This window comes from Rattus rattus, chromosome 2, assembly GCF_011064425.1.
Source record: "Rattus rattus isolate New Zealand chromosome 2, Rrattus_CSIRO_v1, whole genome shotgun sequence".
Classification (NCBI taxonomy): Eukaryota; Metazoa; Chordata; class Mammalia; order Rodentia; family Muridae; genus Rattus; species Rattus rattus.
The window spans coordinates 71,205,979-71,225,736 of NC_046155.1; the positions used below are offsets into that span (position 1 = coordinate 71,205,979).

The window sequence follows — 19,758 nt, forward strand, 5'->3', positions numbered from 1 at the left end:
ATTCACAGCAGGAGGAAATAGATATAAGTAATTAGAAGACAAAACCCAAATACCCAAATACCCAGTATGACTACGCTCAATCAGAAAAGTCTCGAAAGAAACTAAGCCTCAAACCGTGTTACCTGACAACAAGCAAGAAATAATGAGTTAATACAACACTCAAAATAAAAAGGGAAATATGCTGTGTATACCTGTCAGCTCCTCAGCTCAGTTTACCGAACACGGAATTTTTCAAGTCTCTTCAAATTCACTTCCTTGTATATGTATTTACTAATTCATTACCAACTTTCTCAGCAAAACTAAGCCATAAGATGGGTCCTTATAATAGACTACAATGGATTTTAAACTGATGGTGAATGGCGAAGAAAGAAGGAAAAGAGGAAGTAACCCTTGAGGAAAGCTGAAAACAGACAGCTGCTTGCTGCACCAAAGCACTCACGCACTGGGACGCACGCAGCAGAGGAAACCATCCGAGTGGCTAGTTTTCAGTAATTCAAAATGGCTCTGAATTGGCAATCTCATGTACCTTACTATAATAGTTTCAGTAAGATTTCAGGAAGAGGTGTGTCTTGATCTTTATTTATCAAAGGTGAAACAAATCTGGTATTAATGGCTAGTATAATGGCTGACAGAGACAAGTGTGTAAGTTCACAAGCTGGAAAAATACTAAATTATGCAAGTGTTCAGAAAAATCAATGTACTAGTTACAAGAAGGACAAAGATCTTTTAAAGAGTTCTGTGAACTGAGTGTGGTGCTGCACACCTGTAATTCCAGCACGCAGGAGCTAGAAGTAGGAAGATCAAGAGTTCAAGGCCAGCCTTGGACTATAGAAGTATAGCTCATTGAGACAGCCTGATCTTAGTACAGCTGGGACAATCACCAGCACCTGCCTCACACACACCCCTTATGCACAAAAAGTCTATGCGAAAAGACCTCATTTCACTGAGCGAGTGCAAAGCTTAAAAGATACCTCCTTACCAAGATAGACTATCAATCCAAAGACACTAAACATCCTACAGTGACTTCTTTGCCCTGCTACTCTGAATCCTGGAATTATTACTCCTCCACCTCTGGGCCAAAGTCAAATCCAATCTTGGTCAAGTTTAAATATTATCATCTCTATTAAAATGTCAGCTCATGTCAGCTCCCCCTGCTTTTTTAATTACACCTTCTCTTCTGAATTCCAAGTCCATATTTCATACAGGGTAACAAATATACTTCACATTTTATCTATCTGTTTATATCTGTTAAGTGAGAAGATTTGGTAAAAGGGAAAACTGGGATAAGAATCTGTGCAATAAAAAACAGATAAATAAGGGGGTTTATGGAAAATTCAGGATACCGTCCTCTGCAAAAAGAGGTCAATGGAGGAAAACACTGACAACATATACTCTGAGCTCTGCAGGAACCAGCAGCTGAGATCTAGCAAAGATTCAGTTTTACCTATGAATCATGTCCCAGCTAAATGATTCATACGTTGAGGAAAAGAAGTCAACATGAACTTTTGATTTCTGCTGCCCTGTATTTTCTCCCACTGACTCAGACCCAGCAAATGAAGATAATAACCATGCAGTTGCTCAGCCAGGTAGCTGCCTCCCAAGAACGGTCCTCAGACTCAAGAGAAGGGAGAAAAACAAAGTTGTCAATAAGGTCTAGGTGGACACTGCCAGAACATGCCACTGCCAGCTAAAAAGCCTCATCATACAAAGTGAGTACAGTTCATTTAAACTGATGAAAATATAACCCATCTCATCCCCTCAAATTTCCAAGACTGCCTGCAAACAAAGGGCTAAACCTACATGGTAGAGCATCAAAGGGTTAACCAAGACTGGTGAGAAAATCCAAAGAACTGGATTTTAGCTCATACAAAGGTAATAATCAACAATTTCCAATATAATCCATATTCGTTAGCAGTATGTCATTCAAGTTATGTCTACACTGAAGATGCTTTTCTTTATTAAGGAAAATTAATACTAAATTGATACTAAGATCCTTTGCAACCCTCAGTCTTATGTATTAATGAATACTTATGCATTACCATATGAAAACACGCATACAGGTAATAGAGACTGGTTATGGGGGATCCGTTTCTGGCTATGTGAAACACCTTCCTAAAGTTCCTGCTCTCTCCCAGGCTATTCAACCAGCATGGCAGGTAAAAAGCTGGCCAGACTCACCTGTCACTTTCCACATACTTATGACACATTTCCATGTTTACTTTTAGAATAATTTTTATTTGAAATAACAAGTTCCAACAGGAAGTTTTCAACTATTCAACAGATGATTTTTAATTTCAGGTCTCTCGCTGATCTTAAAATTTGAGCTTTCATTTATTTCTTTGTCTGTTTATTTATTATTTACTTGCATTATATTTATTGGGGCAGTAGAGTGGGAGAGAGGGCCTGCACATCACGGCTAATGGGTGGAAGTCAGAGGACAAGTGTTGGAAATGTGTTCTCTCCTTTTACCATGTAGATTCCAGGAGTCAGCGCAGGTCCTCAGACTTGGTCCCTGTGCCTTTACTCACTGAGCTATCTCTCAGCCCTTAAAAGTAGGATTCTACTTTTCAACATCTTACACCTATCACGTCTTACATTACTTACGAGGAAATAACAAAATTAAAAGTCCATTTCCGTCACAGACTCGTCACAGTGACTGACACTCAGTGGACAGCACATAATGAAAGAACTACATATGCCCAAGAGTACCAATGGTAACACTCACAGTCCTAGGCAGAGCATCTCAAATCTGTGATTAGTCAAAACACTTTCTATTAGAAACAGTACTTACCTCACATGAGGGAAAAAACATATATTCAGGGATAAATTTTAATTTCAACCAAATAAACTAATTTTACCTTCTGAAGTTCAAATAAGTGTACAGTCACAACAGATACCAACAGGGAAGAAAGTTAAACCAGTAGAAATAAACCTAAATGAGTACTGTGAAATTTATAGTCTACATCAAATACTGATAAATACAGCTTCTTTACGCCTTAATAAGGCAAGCTTCAGTTTTTACAAACCTGTGGATTATCCATGTACCATACAAAGCTGTCCTCTCTGGTATCCAGGATGAAATACCGTCGAAGAAATTTCCCACTGTTCTCATTTTCCTCAATGTCTAGAAAACCACAGATGCGATTCTGTCGATCCACATAAGGCATTTCTGGGCTTGAACATTACACTGTAAAAGGAAAACATTAACAGTAAGCTAGAAAGAAGAAATTCTTCCGTGAACGTCAAGATACTGCCGTCTATTCCACAGGCTGCCTCCACTGCAGGTGAGGCCAGTTAATAGGAGTGCACACCAGCCTCGGGCACACTAGCACAGAGCCCTTCAGGGCTGAAGCTTGCCACACATGTGCACTAAATCCAACTTCAAACTGGTGAAGACGAGGAGCCATTCTGCTCAGCTAAGTAACTCACTTGATCTCTCCCTAAAATAAAACCAAGTGAACTAAAAGTTAGCCTTCAAATTTCCTCATAAATCAAGATGATCCACTTTTTATTTCATAGTTTTAAATTTTTTGTTTGCTTGTTTTAAGACAAGGTCACACTAAGTATCCCTGGCTGGCCTAAAACTCAGTATGTAGACCAGGCTGACCATCATACCTGGCTGACTTATTTTTAATTAGGTGTGTGTGTGTGTGTGTGTGTGTGTGTGTGTGTGTGTGTGTGTGTGTGTGTGTTCACAAGGGTGTGCACATGCAAATGCAGGTACTAAGTTCAGCAGAGTGTGAGATCCCCTGGAGCTAGTTAAATGAGGTTATGAGCCGCCTAACATGAGTGCTAGGATCCTAATTTCAAGAACAGTATGCACTTAAACCTCTTAAGCCATCTCTCCAATCCCTTAAGAGTATTTTTAAATTCACACAACAATAACTAACATTAACTGACCACCACTGTGTGCTAGCCTCTGTGGCAGCTCTCTTCTAAGCATGATGTTAATCTTCAAAGCAACCCCATGAGTAGGCATCAGCAGTCAGTGACAAAGGAAGTGAGCTTCCCAACTAAGGCAGCAGGGAAGGCCAGATGGAGTGGTACACCTTCAATCCTAGTGCTTGGAGACAGTGGCAGGATCCACTTTGAGTTCCAGACCAGTCTGGTGTACATAGAGAGTTCTAGGATAGCCAGAACTAAATGGACAGACCCTAATAAAACTAATAAAAGACAGCAGGAAAATAACAAATGTTTAAACACAGATTCCTAGGCAACAGACTCTTTAAATTGACTTATCAAGCACTCTTTAAATTATTTAAAATAAAATGAATCAGAATAAACAGCTAAACGACAAAGAAAGACCAGGAAGACATTCAAATATCATCCACAAAATCTAAGATTTTCACCTAAGAAAAGATTTTATATAAATCTGATCAAGTTATTAGATTCTCCTATAGTCAACTACTAATTTATAAGAAACATGGAAGACAGAAAAAGATACTGAACGGCTCCACAAGAACCCAATCAGCAAAAGCCAAACTGGGAACAAAAGGACACACAACCCAGTTTCTTCAGAAGGTAAAGAGGAGCTACAGATTTAAGCTGTTAGAGGGGCTCCGTAGTTAATAGCACTGGCTACTCCAGAGGACCAGGGTTCAATTCCCAGCACCCACATGAAACTGTTTGTAACTCCAGTTCCAGGGAATCTGATGCCCTCTTCATCCTCTACTGTGCACTGCATATTCATGATGTGCATACATACATACAGGCAAAACACCCACAGAAATAAAATAAAATAAAAAAATAAATCTTTAAAAGTGTTACAGCACTGGTTCAGCATACACTCACTCAGCATGTACAAGAAAGGACCTGGGTCCTACCACTACAGGTGCAAAAAATAAAGAAAAAGAAGCCACACACAATGGGAAAACATGCAGTATACCTCTATCAGATAATTGATACCTAAGACCAGAGTTAATTATGACAATTCAATAAGACAGTGTAAAACGGGCACAAAGCTTAGCAGATAAGCCAGTAAAGACGTAAATAACGCTCATCATTATTCAAGGGGTAAGACAGATTTCTACAAACACGTTCTCTAAATACGTTCTTGATGCCTTAGGATAGCCCAATCCAAAACAACAAACCTTCTGTTGGGGATCTGGAACAAGTGAACTTTTACATTCACTGCTAGGGTGCAAAATGGTTTACCAACTCTGAAAAACAAATTAGCAACATCTCCTACTAATGGTTTTTGTTGTTTTTGTTGCTGTGTTTGGTTTAGTTTAGTTTTGGTTTTTCTGAGACAGAGTTTTTCTGTATAACCCTGGCTGTCCTGAAATTCATTCCATAGACCAGGCTGGCCTCAAACTCAAAGATTTGCCTGCCTCTACTTCCTGAGTGACTTCTAATGATGTTAAAAAATACCCATACAATACAAACCAGAAATTCCACTTCTGGGTATTTATCCAAATCAAATGAAGGTTTGTTCACTCAAACTCCTGTAAGCAACTATTTCAGCAACATTACCCTAAGTAGCAAGAATGGGAGATCCCATGTGCCCGGCTGCTGAACGAGTGCATGCTCTCACCACTGCAGTGGAGCTGGATGTGGAAAGGGGTGAACTACTGATGCACAGAGCAACAGGAACCTCATCTGTACTGTGCTGAGACAGAAGGCAGAGTAACGGTCTGCGGAGACAGAACAGATCACTAGGTGAAGGAAGAAACTGCTTGAAAGTGGCAAATTTAAGGTGTAATGGAGTGTTCTATACCTTGATTGTGATGAAACGCAAACTAAGTGCTTATCAAAGCTATAAAGTCTACTACGCTACAGGACACAGAAATCAAGTTGGGGCTGAGAACCCTCAGTCTGCTTGAGTTCACTGTGTTGAAAGGCGCTGTAAAGAATACTAAGGAAGAAAGCAGTCAATAACTTTACCCACTTGTAGACACGTGTGCTACAACATGGACCCACAGGGCAAGATATGGCCCCTGGAGCAACAGGAGCCAACTACTTTAGGGATAACCAACCACTCTGGGATGGGACTGGAGGCCTGCTCCACAGGAAGGAATTCACAGCTGACATTATCAACTGGTCAAAGCCTATTGCTGGGGAGGTCAGGGACCTAAGGAGAGAACTTATTACCACTGATCTCCTAAATGGACATGTGTCAAGCTACCATAAACTTATAGACTAGAATCACTGGAAGCCTAGGACAAAAAAGTTCCTTTTTGAAGAGACAATAATAAATGTAGAGACTCATATCTGGTCAAAATGCCAAGAAAGAGCAACTGTTAAGAGCTCAGTCCACATCCACCTGACTCCCTCTCAAGACCCATTGAAGAAGTGGCAGTGAAAGGAATCAAAGAACTGGGGGAAGGAGGGAAGTGCCACAAAATATTGCCGTCCGGACCTGACACTGCCATTGCAATTATGAACAGCGGCTATGGATACCTTCACAAGACTGGGCCTTCAACATGCCATCACAGGCAGGACGTATGCATGGGGCTCTATCCTTTCCTGACAAGTATTGTCTGATAATTATCTGATACTGGTTGCTTTAATGGTGAAGCCTCTGGGGGACTAGTTGGGGAGAATAAGAAGATCAAAAAGAAAATAAGGTGAATCATAGTAGGTAATGGAGTGAATATAACAACAATACTATATATACACATATGTGTGTGTATATGAAATTGTAAAAGATAAACAAAAATATATTACAAGAATGAATTACACGCAAAAGAAAAAGAGCAAAGCAGCTGCCCCACCACAGTATTAAAGATCACAGTACTTGGACCAGGGAAAGGAACAACTACAAAGTCTTAAAAGAGTTTTTTGAGGGGCACATCATGATTGTGGTAGTTATAGTTGTTGTATACATATCACAATTCACAGAACTGTTCCCTAAAATGGGTAAAACTGATTGCATGTAAATAACATCTCAGCCATCTAGAGCTTAAACAAACAGAACTGTATATACTCAACAGCAGCTAAAATGAAGCAGACTAGCAATACAATGTATCATCCAGATGCACCACTTATTTATACACTGTTGACAGAAAATGTAAAATGGTAAGCCACTTCAGACACAGTTCTACCATGTGGCCCACCTACCCCATCCCACAGACCAGTCCAAGAGAAAAGAAAACATGTACGCAGAGAAAGACTGGTGATGCTCAGAGCAGCCTTATTTACATAGGTTTAGAGACAAAGCCGTCCCTCAGTAAGTGAATAGACAATAAATGCAGCATGGCTAAACAATGGAATATTAGTTTACAGTACAAAGTAATTACTGACATGCAACAATTTGGATGAATTTCAAAAATTATTATACTAAGTAGAAAAAAACAGGCACAAAAAGCTGCATAATTTACAACACAATTCAAGTTGTTTGGAACTGGACAAAAGAAGGAAAATTAACATCAAAAAGCAAATTGAAAGATTAGTAGCAATCTTGAGTCTGGTATGTGGGGCACACCTCTTTTAATCCCTGCATTTGGGAGGCAGAGGCGGGCAGATCTCTGAATTCAAGCCTAATCTCACCTACATAGTGAGTTCCAGGACAGTCAAGGATATGAGAGAAACTCTCTCTCAAAAAACCAAACCAAATAAACAATTTTAAAAAATTCCTGATAAATAATTACAAATAATTTTTGAAGAATTTGAATGGCAAAAATTAACATGTATAACCAAAACCAATAGAACATGTTTGCAACGTATTCCACAAAGGGTTACTTTCCTTTGCCAAGAAATATCAAGGATAATATATCAAAAGTTCAACTTAAAAAAAAAAAAAAAAAGAGTCAAAGACATGAATAGATACTGCACAGAAAAAGATACAAGCAGACTTGGGGTGCTTCCTCAAAGAGAAGCACTACAGCCTGAGAGCCCAAAAGAAGGCAAACAGAAAAGGGAAACCCTGTACAATATACCTGAATCTGAAATCCTGTGAACTCTCGATCTTTGAAAACATGACCACAACAGCAAGTCACCACTGTGTGTGATCCCAGAGATCTAAATGCCTCCAACAAACATTCAAAATCACCACGTGAAATGTCAGAGTTAAGAAATAACCATATAGGGGTTGGGGATTTAGCTCAGTGGTAGAACGCTTGCCTAGCAACATAAGGCCCTGGGTTGGTCCCCAGCTCCAGAAAAAAAAAAAGAAAAAAAAAAAAAAAAAAAAAAATAACCATATAATCTCAAAGTATCACCCCACAGTTTTCTTCCTAATCACAAAGCAGAAAATGTATCTTTGCAGTGGAGAGATGTTATAGCCCCACCTTATCAAGTTTTAAAATCGAATGAATCCAGAAACTTGATCTGAATGGATATGACTTCTCTCTCAGTAGAGTACACCACACACACACACACACACACACACACACACACACACACACACACACACACACACACACGAGTCTACTCATACAAAATATCAGGAATAAAGCAAGTAGATTATCAGTTGCCTACTTAGGGGAGGGTAAGCAGGCTATGGATAGAAAAAAATAGGTTACTTTGAAGGGGCGATACAAATACTTAAAATTTTGGTAACTCGCACGTGCGCACACACACACACATTGGATGGATGGGTAGATGGATGGGCAGACAGACAGATGTAGTCCTTGCTTTGGTCTCTACCCTAGCACAACCCATTCTCAACATTGTAATGAAAGCAATTCCAAAATTTAACAAAACATGCTTCAAGTACTTATTCAATAAAAACACACACATTTACCTCTTTTTAGGTGTTGTTGTAAATATTAGTTTAATCCTTTTAACAATATTACAGATGAGAAAACCAAAGCCCAAGGCCACAGGGGAACCCCTGTTCTCTAACACTACAAAGTATCTCTTACTGCTCAAAACACTTGGGACTGGGCAGTGATGTCAGCCCCAGCTGTTGTTTCTGAAATTGCCTTCAAGTTTCTGAAAACCCTGATGCCTAGGACCACCTCTTGTCCACTCTACCGCCCGCCCGCCAAGACCAGCTGTATAGGACACTCTAGGACTGAATCCAGTCACCAGCATTTTGTTGTTGTTTTTCATCCAAAACCAAACACTGTCATTTCAACAGGATCCCAGGCCACTCAGTAAAAACCAGGGTCTTTAGAAAGACCTAGAAGGCTTGCCTCACCTCCCTGCTCCCTCAATACCCCCCCACCCATGGTATCAGACTAACTAAACAAGTTCCCAGTGTAGGACAGAGAAGAGTCGGTTAACACAGCTCCATGACTTCAGTGAAGTCATGCCTAAGGCTGAAGCTGCAGAGCTCCGGCCCTCTACTCATCTTCCTTTTCTGCTCCTCTCTTCTCTTTAGCTCCTATCAGTGGCTAACAAGTGAGGCCTGACCATTTACCTGCATCTTGTCTACTTCCTCACTCTGGAATGCAAGCTTCAAGACAGCAGAGACTTTTGTTGTTAGCTCACTGCTACTTCTTCAAAGCCTACAATAGCATGGTGGAAGGTGTTCACAAACTACCTTCTGAATGAACCTGAAGTAACCCATAATTACTGTGTCAAATGTTCAGGTGTCTAGATACAGAGCTGTTCTTTTCTTCAACAGACCAAAAAATAAAAAATAAAAATAAGTAAATAAATAAATATCACGTAGCAGACTTAACTGGTTTGTTTAGATAACATTAATGAAAAGGCCCATAGTACTGTATTCCTATTTTAATTAAAAATCTCAGTAAAGCAGGCATCAAGAAAAAACAAAATTATATGACCAACCTATCTATTCTTCAGCTTGATATACGCACCAAGGCATAGCTAGATTCAAAACTCAGTCACAAATTCACACTTAGAGTTATCATTCTCCTCATCAGTTGGGAACCAAGACGCAAGTCAAGACACAAAACAAAATTAGAGAAAGAAAAAGGAAAAAGGAAATTCCATACTGAAAGACATCCTCGGGCCACAGAACGTTGTATTACTTGATAACCAGATACTATACAGACCAGAATCTCACACGGACAAAGCAGAGGACATTCAGTTGTCCTTCCTTACCCATGGAGATTGATTTCGGGTCTCCCACAGTTACCAAGGTTGGTGCTGCTCAAGGCTTTTATGTGAAGGCACAGTATTTGCACATAACTATACACCTCCTTCTTCTGTACAGCACCTCTAGAGTGTTCACAATACTGAACACAGCTTAAATGCTATAAAGACGGCTGTTAATATAGCAATATAATAAGAAAACAGCCTGTACGTGCTTAGAACAGAAGTCTTTCCAACCGATGGCTGGCTCAGTTTACAGATACAAAGTTCATACTGTACTGAGCAGTCAGGCATGGCCTTCACACACCTGCCACGTAGAGCTTTCAGGACTCTGGTACCCTGAATACCACATTAACATCCTTTTCTTCAGTAGAAGCAACTGACAGGGAAAGAGGAAAGAAGTGTTCGGTGAAAAGAGAGAACAGGGGAAAACAGAAAGTGTTCACCCAAAATAGTGGCAAGGGTCTCCAAGATATTGTATTATTATTTACATTACCTAGGAGACAGGGAGGCTGACCCCGAATCTTCCAACTTACTTTCGGCCTGCACAATAGATGGTGTAACAGACTTTGCCTCCCTGAGCAAGGGAATAGATTTTTTTAAAAAATTAAAAAGCAGCAGGGCAGCAGCCTGCAAGCCACCCTATATCATAAGGAAGTGGACTGAGTGGTTACTGCCAACATACCTGTGCTCAAGTGGTCTTGCCATTATCAAAAAAACTACAGGGACAAAAATCCTTACCCCCCCCCCCAACACACACATACATACTAAAGGTAACAAGCTGGGTGGAGTGAGGAATTAAAAAGGGTTGGCCACAGAAATTTCAAGTCCAGGAACTGTGCAAGAGGGAGTCTCCATGTAAAATCTCACCAGAGACACCAACTTGTCTGTCAGACATCAATGATCCACACCATTAATTAAGGAGAAAAGGACAGGAAATAAGTACACTTCTCATTCTTCTGACCAATCCCTATCCAAGCAGATCCCCAAAGGGGGAGAGCAGAAAGGTTACAGAATAATCAATATTTGTCAGTCCCTCTGTATCCCAAGAGATTTACGCAGTAAGTGGCCAGATGTTGGGTAAGAGGGTAAAAGAGTTCTAAATTTATGAGACTTATGCTTTAAATTGGAATACATTAGATTAGAGCTTTTTTCTTCCTTTTCCCAGACAGGATCTCACTATATAGCTCAGCCTGCCTCTGCTTCCCAAGTGCTAGGATTAAAGGCACTTTTAACGGCTATAAATGATAGAAAAGCTGTCCTTATCCATTGGGGCAAGGGTGGAAAACAGAAAGATCCTTCAAAAGAGACTTAACAGTAGTGTATGGTGAACATTAAAACTGACTTGTGTTTATTGTCACTAGCTCAGACTGCTAATCCAATGGCAAATGGACCTGCATCACCACCCTTAGTAATGGAAGGGAACACCTGACAAGGAGATTCTCAGGGAGGATTTACTGTACTGGCTAAGCTGCATCAGAAGCCCTCTGAGATCACTCCTAACTCTTGCACTGCTAACAACTGTCTTTTCCTCAAGAAGAGGCTAAACAAAATCCAAAACTGAGAACCCGTGGTTACACTATAAGAAGCAAGGTTGGGGGGCTGGAGAGATGGCTCAGCAGTTAAAAGCACTGGCTGCTCTTCCAGAGGTTCAATTCCCAGCAACCACATGGTAGCTCACAACCATCTGTAATGGGATCCAAATCCCTCTTCCAGTGTGTGTGAAGATACATAAAATTAAATAAATTTTTTTAAAAAAAGATTTCTATTTGGAAACTACTTGACTCTAAAAAATATACACTCCTAAATGACTCTAAATTTTTTACATTCAAGAAAAATAAATTTTAAAAAAATCACTAAAACACTATCTTTTAAAATCAAAGCTATTTACCAGGTAATGGTGCTGCACGCCTTTAATTCCAGCACTCAGGAGGCAGAAGCAGGCAGATCCCTGAGTTTGAGGCCAGGCTGATCTATAGACACAGTGAGTTCCAGGATAGCCAGGGCTACAAAGAGAAATCCAGTCTTGGAAAAGAAAGAAAAGAAAACAAAAGAAAAGAAAAGAGGAAAAAGAATAGGGCAGGACAGGACCAGACAGGCCGGAATCAAAGCTATTCAATTTACCCAATGGCTCATCAAATGTTCATTTAAATATATTCTAGGAATCACAAATGCACATATTCTTCACCACACAGAACCGCCAAGGACAACTACTAACCCTTCAATTGTTTAGTCACTCTTTAATTGAAAGAGTCATAGTTATGCAGCAAGTTATCAACAGGACGCCTGCCTGCCTGCCTGCCTGCCTGCCTGCCTGCCTGCCTGCCTGCCTCCTCCCTCCCTCCCCTCCCTCCCTCTCCCCTCCCCTCTCTCTCCTCCTCTCTCTCTCTCTCTCTCTCTCTCTCTCTCTCTCTCTCTCTCTCTCTCTCTCTCTCTTGTCTCCCTTTTCTTTTCTTAAGACAAGCTTTTTCTATTATGTGGCTCTGGCTATCCTGAGCCCTAAAGCTCACTACGTAGACAGACTGGCGTAGAACTCACAGAGACCCACCTGCCTCTGACTCCCGAGTGCTGAGATTATAGGTGGCCTCAACAGGCTATATTTTTCTTAGATGAAAACATCCCTTACAAATACTTCTGAAAAGAACTGCACACTGCAGGCAAGCTTCTAAAGCTCCTGAATGTTTCTGCCCCATGAAGTAGTTATACACAGAAGTCAATCTGTTCTCAAACACTATATACTCACAAATGGTGGAAACAAATGAATAAAAAAATAAATAAAACTAAAATTTGATGTTTCCCTCCTCTCGAGTCAATCACAGTCTATTATTACAGATCAGAGCCAATTTTTGGAATTTTAAATAAAGTCTTGATATGCCAAAAAATACACTGCTCAGGCATAAGGAATGTCATTGAGTGTATATAGTCAGCACACAGCTAGCAACCAGTGGGCGCGCAAAGCATCACTGCGCCAACTATTCCTGTTAAAGCAGAGTAGCCTCTGACACATCTGAACAGTCACTACACTCATCCTACACTACCCGTCTATTTAAACAAGAGCAAGACAAGTGCACACCACGCAGCATGTCCATGTTAAAGTCTGATTTAAATTACACTAGTAAATTATTCCTTAGCGTTCCTTCTGGATTACAAATTTTAGAGGGGGAGAGAGCAGGATTTACAATCTGAATGGTAGAATAACAGTAAAGAATGTCCATTCAGCCTTAGGCCCAGAAGTCAGTTTTTCAGCAGAAAAGTTCACAGAAAGATGTTAAGTTTCCACCTTTCCCAAGTATCTTCCTAGGCGTTGCCTGAGGCATCTCATCCCATCTTTGACTACTGCCCACAGTAACTGTTTAAAGAATCCAATGCTATTCTTAACATCCTTAAATACTTCTAAAAAGGTCCTTCCTGCTTATGAGCTCATGGCCATTTCCTCACAATTGTATACTTATCCTGTCCCACTGTCTCAGTCTCTGCCACACAGACGTACACAGCTATTTTGCTATTTTCCTATTTTGTTACACTGCTAAACTCAAACAGAAAAAAAAAAAGATACAAACCTGCTGCTCTCTCCGCCCCGCCCCCCCAACAGCAACAGTGAAACTATAAGCCAACAAGATAAAGGGAGACCGAAGGCAACATGTATATGACTTCCCTGCTGTGGCAAGCTATGGACCCTTTACTACAAGCACAGATTCACAGTATATCCGTTGACACAGTGTTATTTTTTCAGAAGAAATCTGACATTTGGCACAGGGTAGGGATTATACTACTATAAAATAAGCTATTAATTTGAATTCTGCCTGACTTAATATTCTTGTTTAAACGTATCTCTGCTCTTAAAAGAGAAAATTAACTCTTTCCGTTGCAAGAGTTGGCCCAAAATATGGAATATTTAAACTTGAGGAAAAATGCTTTGTCATAAGTTTGTTGGTAAGAAAAACTAAGACGCACTGTATTCAAATTTTGTGTTACTATTTTTGCCGTAATAGTTCCTCAACTCCAGCTGTAAACTAAAAATGGTTTTTCATTTTACTCCCAAAGCGTCTGAGTCACTTAACACTCTCCGAAACTTCACTGCAGATCCGTCCAGTGACCATCAATGTAGAAAGCCTGGAAGCTAGAGAGCAGATTGCTCTACAGTCTTAAGACAATGGTATAAACCTTGGAGTGGGCTATTTGTTCCGGTCATTAAACACACAGGAAATAAGCTTTTCTAGTTAGAAGACTAATTTACAAAGGGCAACACGACTTCATAAGAGCACAGAAAATCTTATTAAAATAGATAGCGACCAACTCATCCAAGCAAGTATTAGAAAGGACGGGAAGGCGAACTAGAAAACGAAATGCCATAAACTACCTGAGTATCTGTTCCTTAAACCTGTCCTCGGGACTTGGACCCAGACAACATCAGTTTCTGAATTTACTCGGCCCTCGGTCGAGGTTCAGCTTGGGTGTCTGGCAGAACGAGGATTCTACCCAAGGCCGAGCACCACGAACAGCAGGGCGCTTTCAACCTGACACCACTTTCTCCTCGGACGCTCTCCCGGGAGGGTCAATAGAAAGCATCCGAAAGGAACCACGAGACCAGCAGGGCTGCCTTCCTCCAAGTTCCGAGCCCAGAGTTCAGGAGCCTCACTGGTCCCACCCGCGTGACCTTGGCCAGGGCACTCCCAACCCTGCCACTCGCTGTCCGCACACGCGGGGAAGCGGGGCTATGCGGGATCGAGCGGCGGGGATGGGGCGGACACGGCCCTGGAGGCGCGCCGCTCCGACAGGCGTCGCCAGCGGGATCCCGGAGAGGGGCCGAGCCGCAGCGACGGCAGCGAGGACGCTAGGGACTGTGAGCCTTGGTGGGGACCCGCAGGGCGGGCCACGGGCGCAGAGGAGCCCGCGCACAGGTGAGCCCGGCCTCGCCCAGGTGCGCGCGCCCGCAGACGCGCGAGGAGGCGCGGCCCCGCGCCCCCTCAGCAGCCGGTGGCCGCCTCACACTCGCGTCCCTCGCCCCGCTTTCCCCTTCCACACACGCACACCCGAGCTGCACGCCTCATGCCCCACTTTACCGCGGCCTCCACCCGGAGCACCCGCGCCACCGCGGTCCCGGCTCCTTCAGGCACCCAGCTGCCGGGAGCGGCGCCCACGACGGCCCGCCCGCGCACTGCGCACGCGTGCACGCGCTGCCTCTACCCGACCAGACAGCGACTGAGATTCCGGAGCGGGCACTCCCAACGGCGAACACTACAAGTCCCGACAGGCTCCGCGCGCGCCCGGCGGCGTGGCGGGCAAAGGAATCGGGCGTCTTCCTAGTTCCAGGGTGGTGGCTCGCGGCCGCGCGCGGGGCGCTGGGTTCCCCATGCCGCGCTGCATCCTGGGGCTTGAAGTTTTCGAGGACCACGAGGCTCGGCTTGGGACGTGGAACTCGGGGTTCTCTGATGTCATCACCTAGAACTGCGAGGCGCAGGGATCTTTAAAAATAGGTTTGGTTCCTTTGCAGATAATTTGCAAAGCTGTCCCATAGTGGGTACAAGAAACATAAAATTCACTGGTCGCGCACCAGTTTTTTACTCCTAAACATTTCTTTCTCAAAATGCAATTTCATTCCATCCTTATAATAGCGATAATAGTGCAGGAGGCCAAGGAAATTTAAAGGATTGGTCGAAACACTTTCAAGGAGATATTTAGAAATATTCAACCTATTTGGTGAACGACTACAGTGTATGAAGTTCCTGCCCTCATGGAACTTGTGTGTCATAAGGAGAGCTAGCCTTTTACAAAGTACAATCCTTACACATTTTAGTATGTGGGACAGAAGAATGAGGTTCAGAGATGGAGACTGGGGAGGCAGGCTTCATCAGAGAGGGTGTCCTGTCCAGCCACGTTCTCTGAGGAAGAGATATTTGAGCTGAAACCTGAAGAAGGTGAAATATTCAAACATGCAAAAAAACCGGGAGAGAATTACATACACCACCTTTCCCAGTGAGTGACACATTGAGGCTCTCGATAAACGTCTGTGGGGTTTGTGTCCTCTATATCCTGTCTGCACAGCTGTGAATCATGCCCTCTCACTTGAAAGTGTTTATCAACATTTCTCATGACACCTTTCCTCTGTCGTGTACATGCGACAACTAGGATATGCTCGTCTCAGAGCTAGATGAGAGGCCAGAGGTGGAGATGACTGCCCTGTGCTGAGTCTCCGCTCCGCATTTCCAGCTCCCTTACATCCAAAATGATCAGCACCTTACCTTCTGAGAAATCTCAACTGCACAGCCTTGCTGAGGACAATCTGTCTCTTCTTCAGGTGGGAACAGGAGGACTCATTTCCTCACGTACCTAAAAAGTAGCCAGCACTGCCACCCCTTTCCTTCGGTCCATGCACTGAGCTTTGGCTGATTTAATTGAATGTGTAGATTTAAAAAAAAAAAAGTTTTCACATAAAAATCCAAATGTCAGCTGATTTTCCCAGGTTTTTGAGCTAACCTTCCTTGAAGATCTGAAAGAAATTTCTGGCTTTTCAGCCCTTGGAGCCCTAGGAGATTTCATTGGGAGTAATTAGGATGTATCCAACAGAATGGCTGTTTGCATGTCTGTAACAAAATATCTGAGAAAAGCAATTAAGTTAAGAGGAGCTTATTTTAGCTCACGGTTTGAGGGGACGGTTCATCTGGCAGGAAAGGCATGGTAGCAGAAGAATGAGGGTTAGCCAGACCGCATCTGGCCCATATTCAGGATGGGTATTCTCTCCTCAGTTAAACTTCTCTGGAAATTCCCTCAGAGACACGCCCCGAGTTCTCCCCCACCCCTTCCCTGTCCATCCCTTCCCTCCCTTCCCCGCCCACCCCACCCCCGCCCACACACACACACACACACTAGGAGTTAGCAATTAAGCTCAACTAACACAATCTGAAAGTCAAATGCAAACTGGCTCAAGCTGGCTCAGTGTCTTTTTTGTGATGGGAAAGCCTTAACCCTGAAGCAGCAAGCTTCGGTATCAACTCCCTCTATGTCTGACCAGAGAGCCATTCTCCTGATTGTCGTTGTTACCGTCTGACTAAGTAGTGTGTAATTGCATAATGAACCCTAAAGCTCGTTTGGCTTTGAGAGCTAAATGTATATACACTTACAGAAACCAGAGAAGTGATTCAATCTGCCCAATGACGCACAGCAAAAGTATTCTCGGGACTACTTCAAGGTTGGGATCTAGCCAAAACCTGACAGCTCCTGATGTGCCTCTGAGTTCAGAGGCTGAAAGAAGGCTAGGTATAGGTGACAGAAGGTTCTTTGCTCTTTCTCTGCCCCCACCCCCACTCTTTCAGCCCACATTATATAACAGTGCTTTCACTGTAATTTAATAAAAAAGCATAGGCATGTGAGATGGTCGCTGACATTGGAGTCTGACAGCAAACCAAGTGAAAGAACAGAGGCGAGCTGGAATACTTCACAGAGCCAGTCTGGACCGAAGGCTTTGTAATTTACCTTTGAAGCATCGCTGCCCCGTCATCCCCATGCTTCACATGGATGACATGAAGTACCTTGGTGTTTTATTCCAAATACTCCTTGGTTTCTTTCTGCACACTTTACAGCAAGACATCAGCCCCTCTGGTAAAGCCAAGCAGATTGTTGTACAGAAGTCAGGAGACTAGTCCAAATGCATATGGTGTTACTGGGTCTCTCTCTCTCTCTCTCTCTCTCTCTCTCTCTCTCTCTCTCTCTCTCTCCTTTTTACTTTTGTTTTTGGTTTTTGAGGCAGGGATTCTCTGTGTAGCCCTAGCTGTCTTGGAATTCACTCTGTAGACCTTGCTGGCCTCGAACTCACAGACATCCTCCTACCCCTGCCTCCTGAGCACTGGGACTAAAGGCATGCGCCACCACCTCCCAACTGTCATTTTCCTCTTTGATATAGTCTTTGACCTCCCTTTTCCCAGGAACAGTCAGAACCTCTGCCTTACTCTCTCCCCCTGGCCACACTTATATTTATTTATGTAAATCTGAGCAGAACATCACCTACGTATCTCCTTGGTCTTGTTTTCCTTCTGACCCACCAGAATAGAAGCCCCACCCTGACAATGCTTAGTCTAATGTTTAATTCACGGCTGTTCTCCGTCTTGAACAGAAACGTGTGCTGAACACCACCACAAACCTCCTTCCCTGCTCAGTCAGAATAAAAGATAAACCACAGGAACAATCCCTGAGGTAAATCCCTGTCTAGCCAGATGTCAGGGCCAAGGGGAAACAAGGATTAAATATGAATCAGAACCCTCTCTCTCTGAACCCGGTGCTGTCCTGTGTTCCCTCTAGAAACTTGGAGGCAGAGTTAAAAAACAAAACAACAACAACAACAAAACCCCAGCTCTTTTCTGATGTTTGGTGTATACGGGAACTAGAGCCAGGAGAGAATCAGAGCTTTGCCCCTGCAGCTGCAGTGGGGCAGCTGCACCTTGGCTCTCTGCCACACCCACACACCTGGCAACAAGCTAGCGATAGGAAGGATGGTGCCTGGTAATTACCCAGGGCTGGTCGGGTTAAGGGACTTGCCAGACTACAAATGAGGTGGCTGAAGTCTCTCCTTCAGGAACTACGTCTTCTCAGCACAATCCTGCTCTAGGAATGAATGTGAAGGACACAGTTCTGGAAGGATGGGTGCCTGGCCAGGTGCAAGGAAAGTAAGATTTCCAAGTGGGTCAGCAACCAGCCGGTATCCCAAGTCCACAAAGAAAAACAGAGAGAGAGAGAGAGAAGCTCTAACACCTGAAGGAAACAGAATTAAGCCTTTCCTGATTTCTAATGATCAGGCAACCAGGGCAGAGCATAGCCCTCTACATCTGGATAGATGTGATTTATAAAAAAAAAAAAAAAAAAAAAAAATCACCTAGTGCCACTGATGTGGCTAAAGTTCCCAGCCACTCTGTGATCTCTGGACTCTAGGAGCATCTAACCACATGGGACACCTGCTTATATCCTGGTCTAATCCTCTGAGTACACACACACACACACACACACACACACACACACACACACACACACACACACATATGACAATTCTAGGATGCAGACAAGTACTAAAATTGAGGCCCTTAGACAGCTCTGTGTTACCCAAGCATGTGGCCTCTTGCTCCAGTTTGTCATCCAGACTTGAAAAGCAAGGTTTTCTGAGCTCAAGATTACCACAAGGTTATGGCTAAGTTGCTCACTGCTACGTTAAGGTATGGAGCATTCTTGAAGGTGAAGGCTCTTTTCAGAGGAAACTGGAAATGACTCCATCTTGGCATCACAAGCATAAGGTCTTTGGATTGTGGGAAATCCTTCTCAGATCACTGCCACTCACCTGTCCACTTCAGCCAGACTCCAGCTGCAGTCAAAGGTCGCTAGCTAGTCCCATCCACTCCTCCCATTTGCCAGAAGAGACCATTAGCTCAGCAACGAGAGATAAAGCCTCAAGTATCCCAGAGGGTTGGATGTGTCCTATGACCTTCTCCCTAATAAAGAGAACATGGAAATGTCGGTTTTTACAACAATCCCAGGGCTGCCTTGTCCCACCCCAGAAAAGTACCTCAAGGAACCTGGTTCTACAGTCCATCCGACCAGCTGGATGATCTCAGCCCATTACCTGACTTCTCTGAGGGTTAACATCGCTTCTTTGCAAATACAGGGGATGGTAGGGCTTTATGTCTTAAACTTAATTAACACCTGTAAAGTCTGGCCCGCAGACTGGCCCCATCACTGTGAGCTATTAAGTGGTTTATCCCAATTTCTTGGGCTGCTACAGACTCTACACGTATCAAGGAGACTGGCATGATATTGGCAGCTTTGTCTTTC

At 43.0% G+C, this 19,758-nt stretch overlaps 1 protein-coding gene across 2 annotated transcripts in view; it reads right to left on the bottom strand.

Annotated features, from left to right (window-relative positions):
- Plekha1 (pleckstrin homology domain containing A1) overlaps positions 1 to 15,152 on the bottom strand; it is a 50,519-nt gene extending 35,367 nt beyond the window's left edge. The window contains exons 1-2 of one of the 2 annotated variants that reach the window (XM_032892443.1): positions 15,009 to 15,152; positions 3,027 to 3,187 (exon numbers count right to left, since the gene is read on the bottom strand). In XM_032892443.1, coding sequence (XP_032748334.1) covers positions 3,027 to 3,167 — 141 coding nt within the window. In that variant the 5' untranslated portion in view covers positions 3,168 to 3,187; positions 15,009 to 15,152. Of the gene's footprint in view, positions 1 to 3,026; positions 3,188 to 15,008 lie in introns of those variants that run through there. The other variant, XM_032892444.1, reaches the window with a different exon arrangement.
- Positions 15,153 to 19,758: the final 4,606 nt, after the last annotated feature.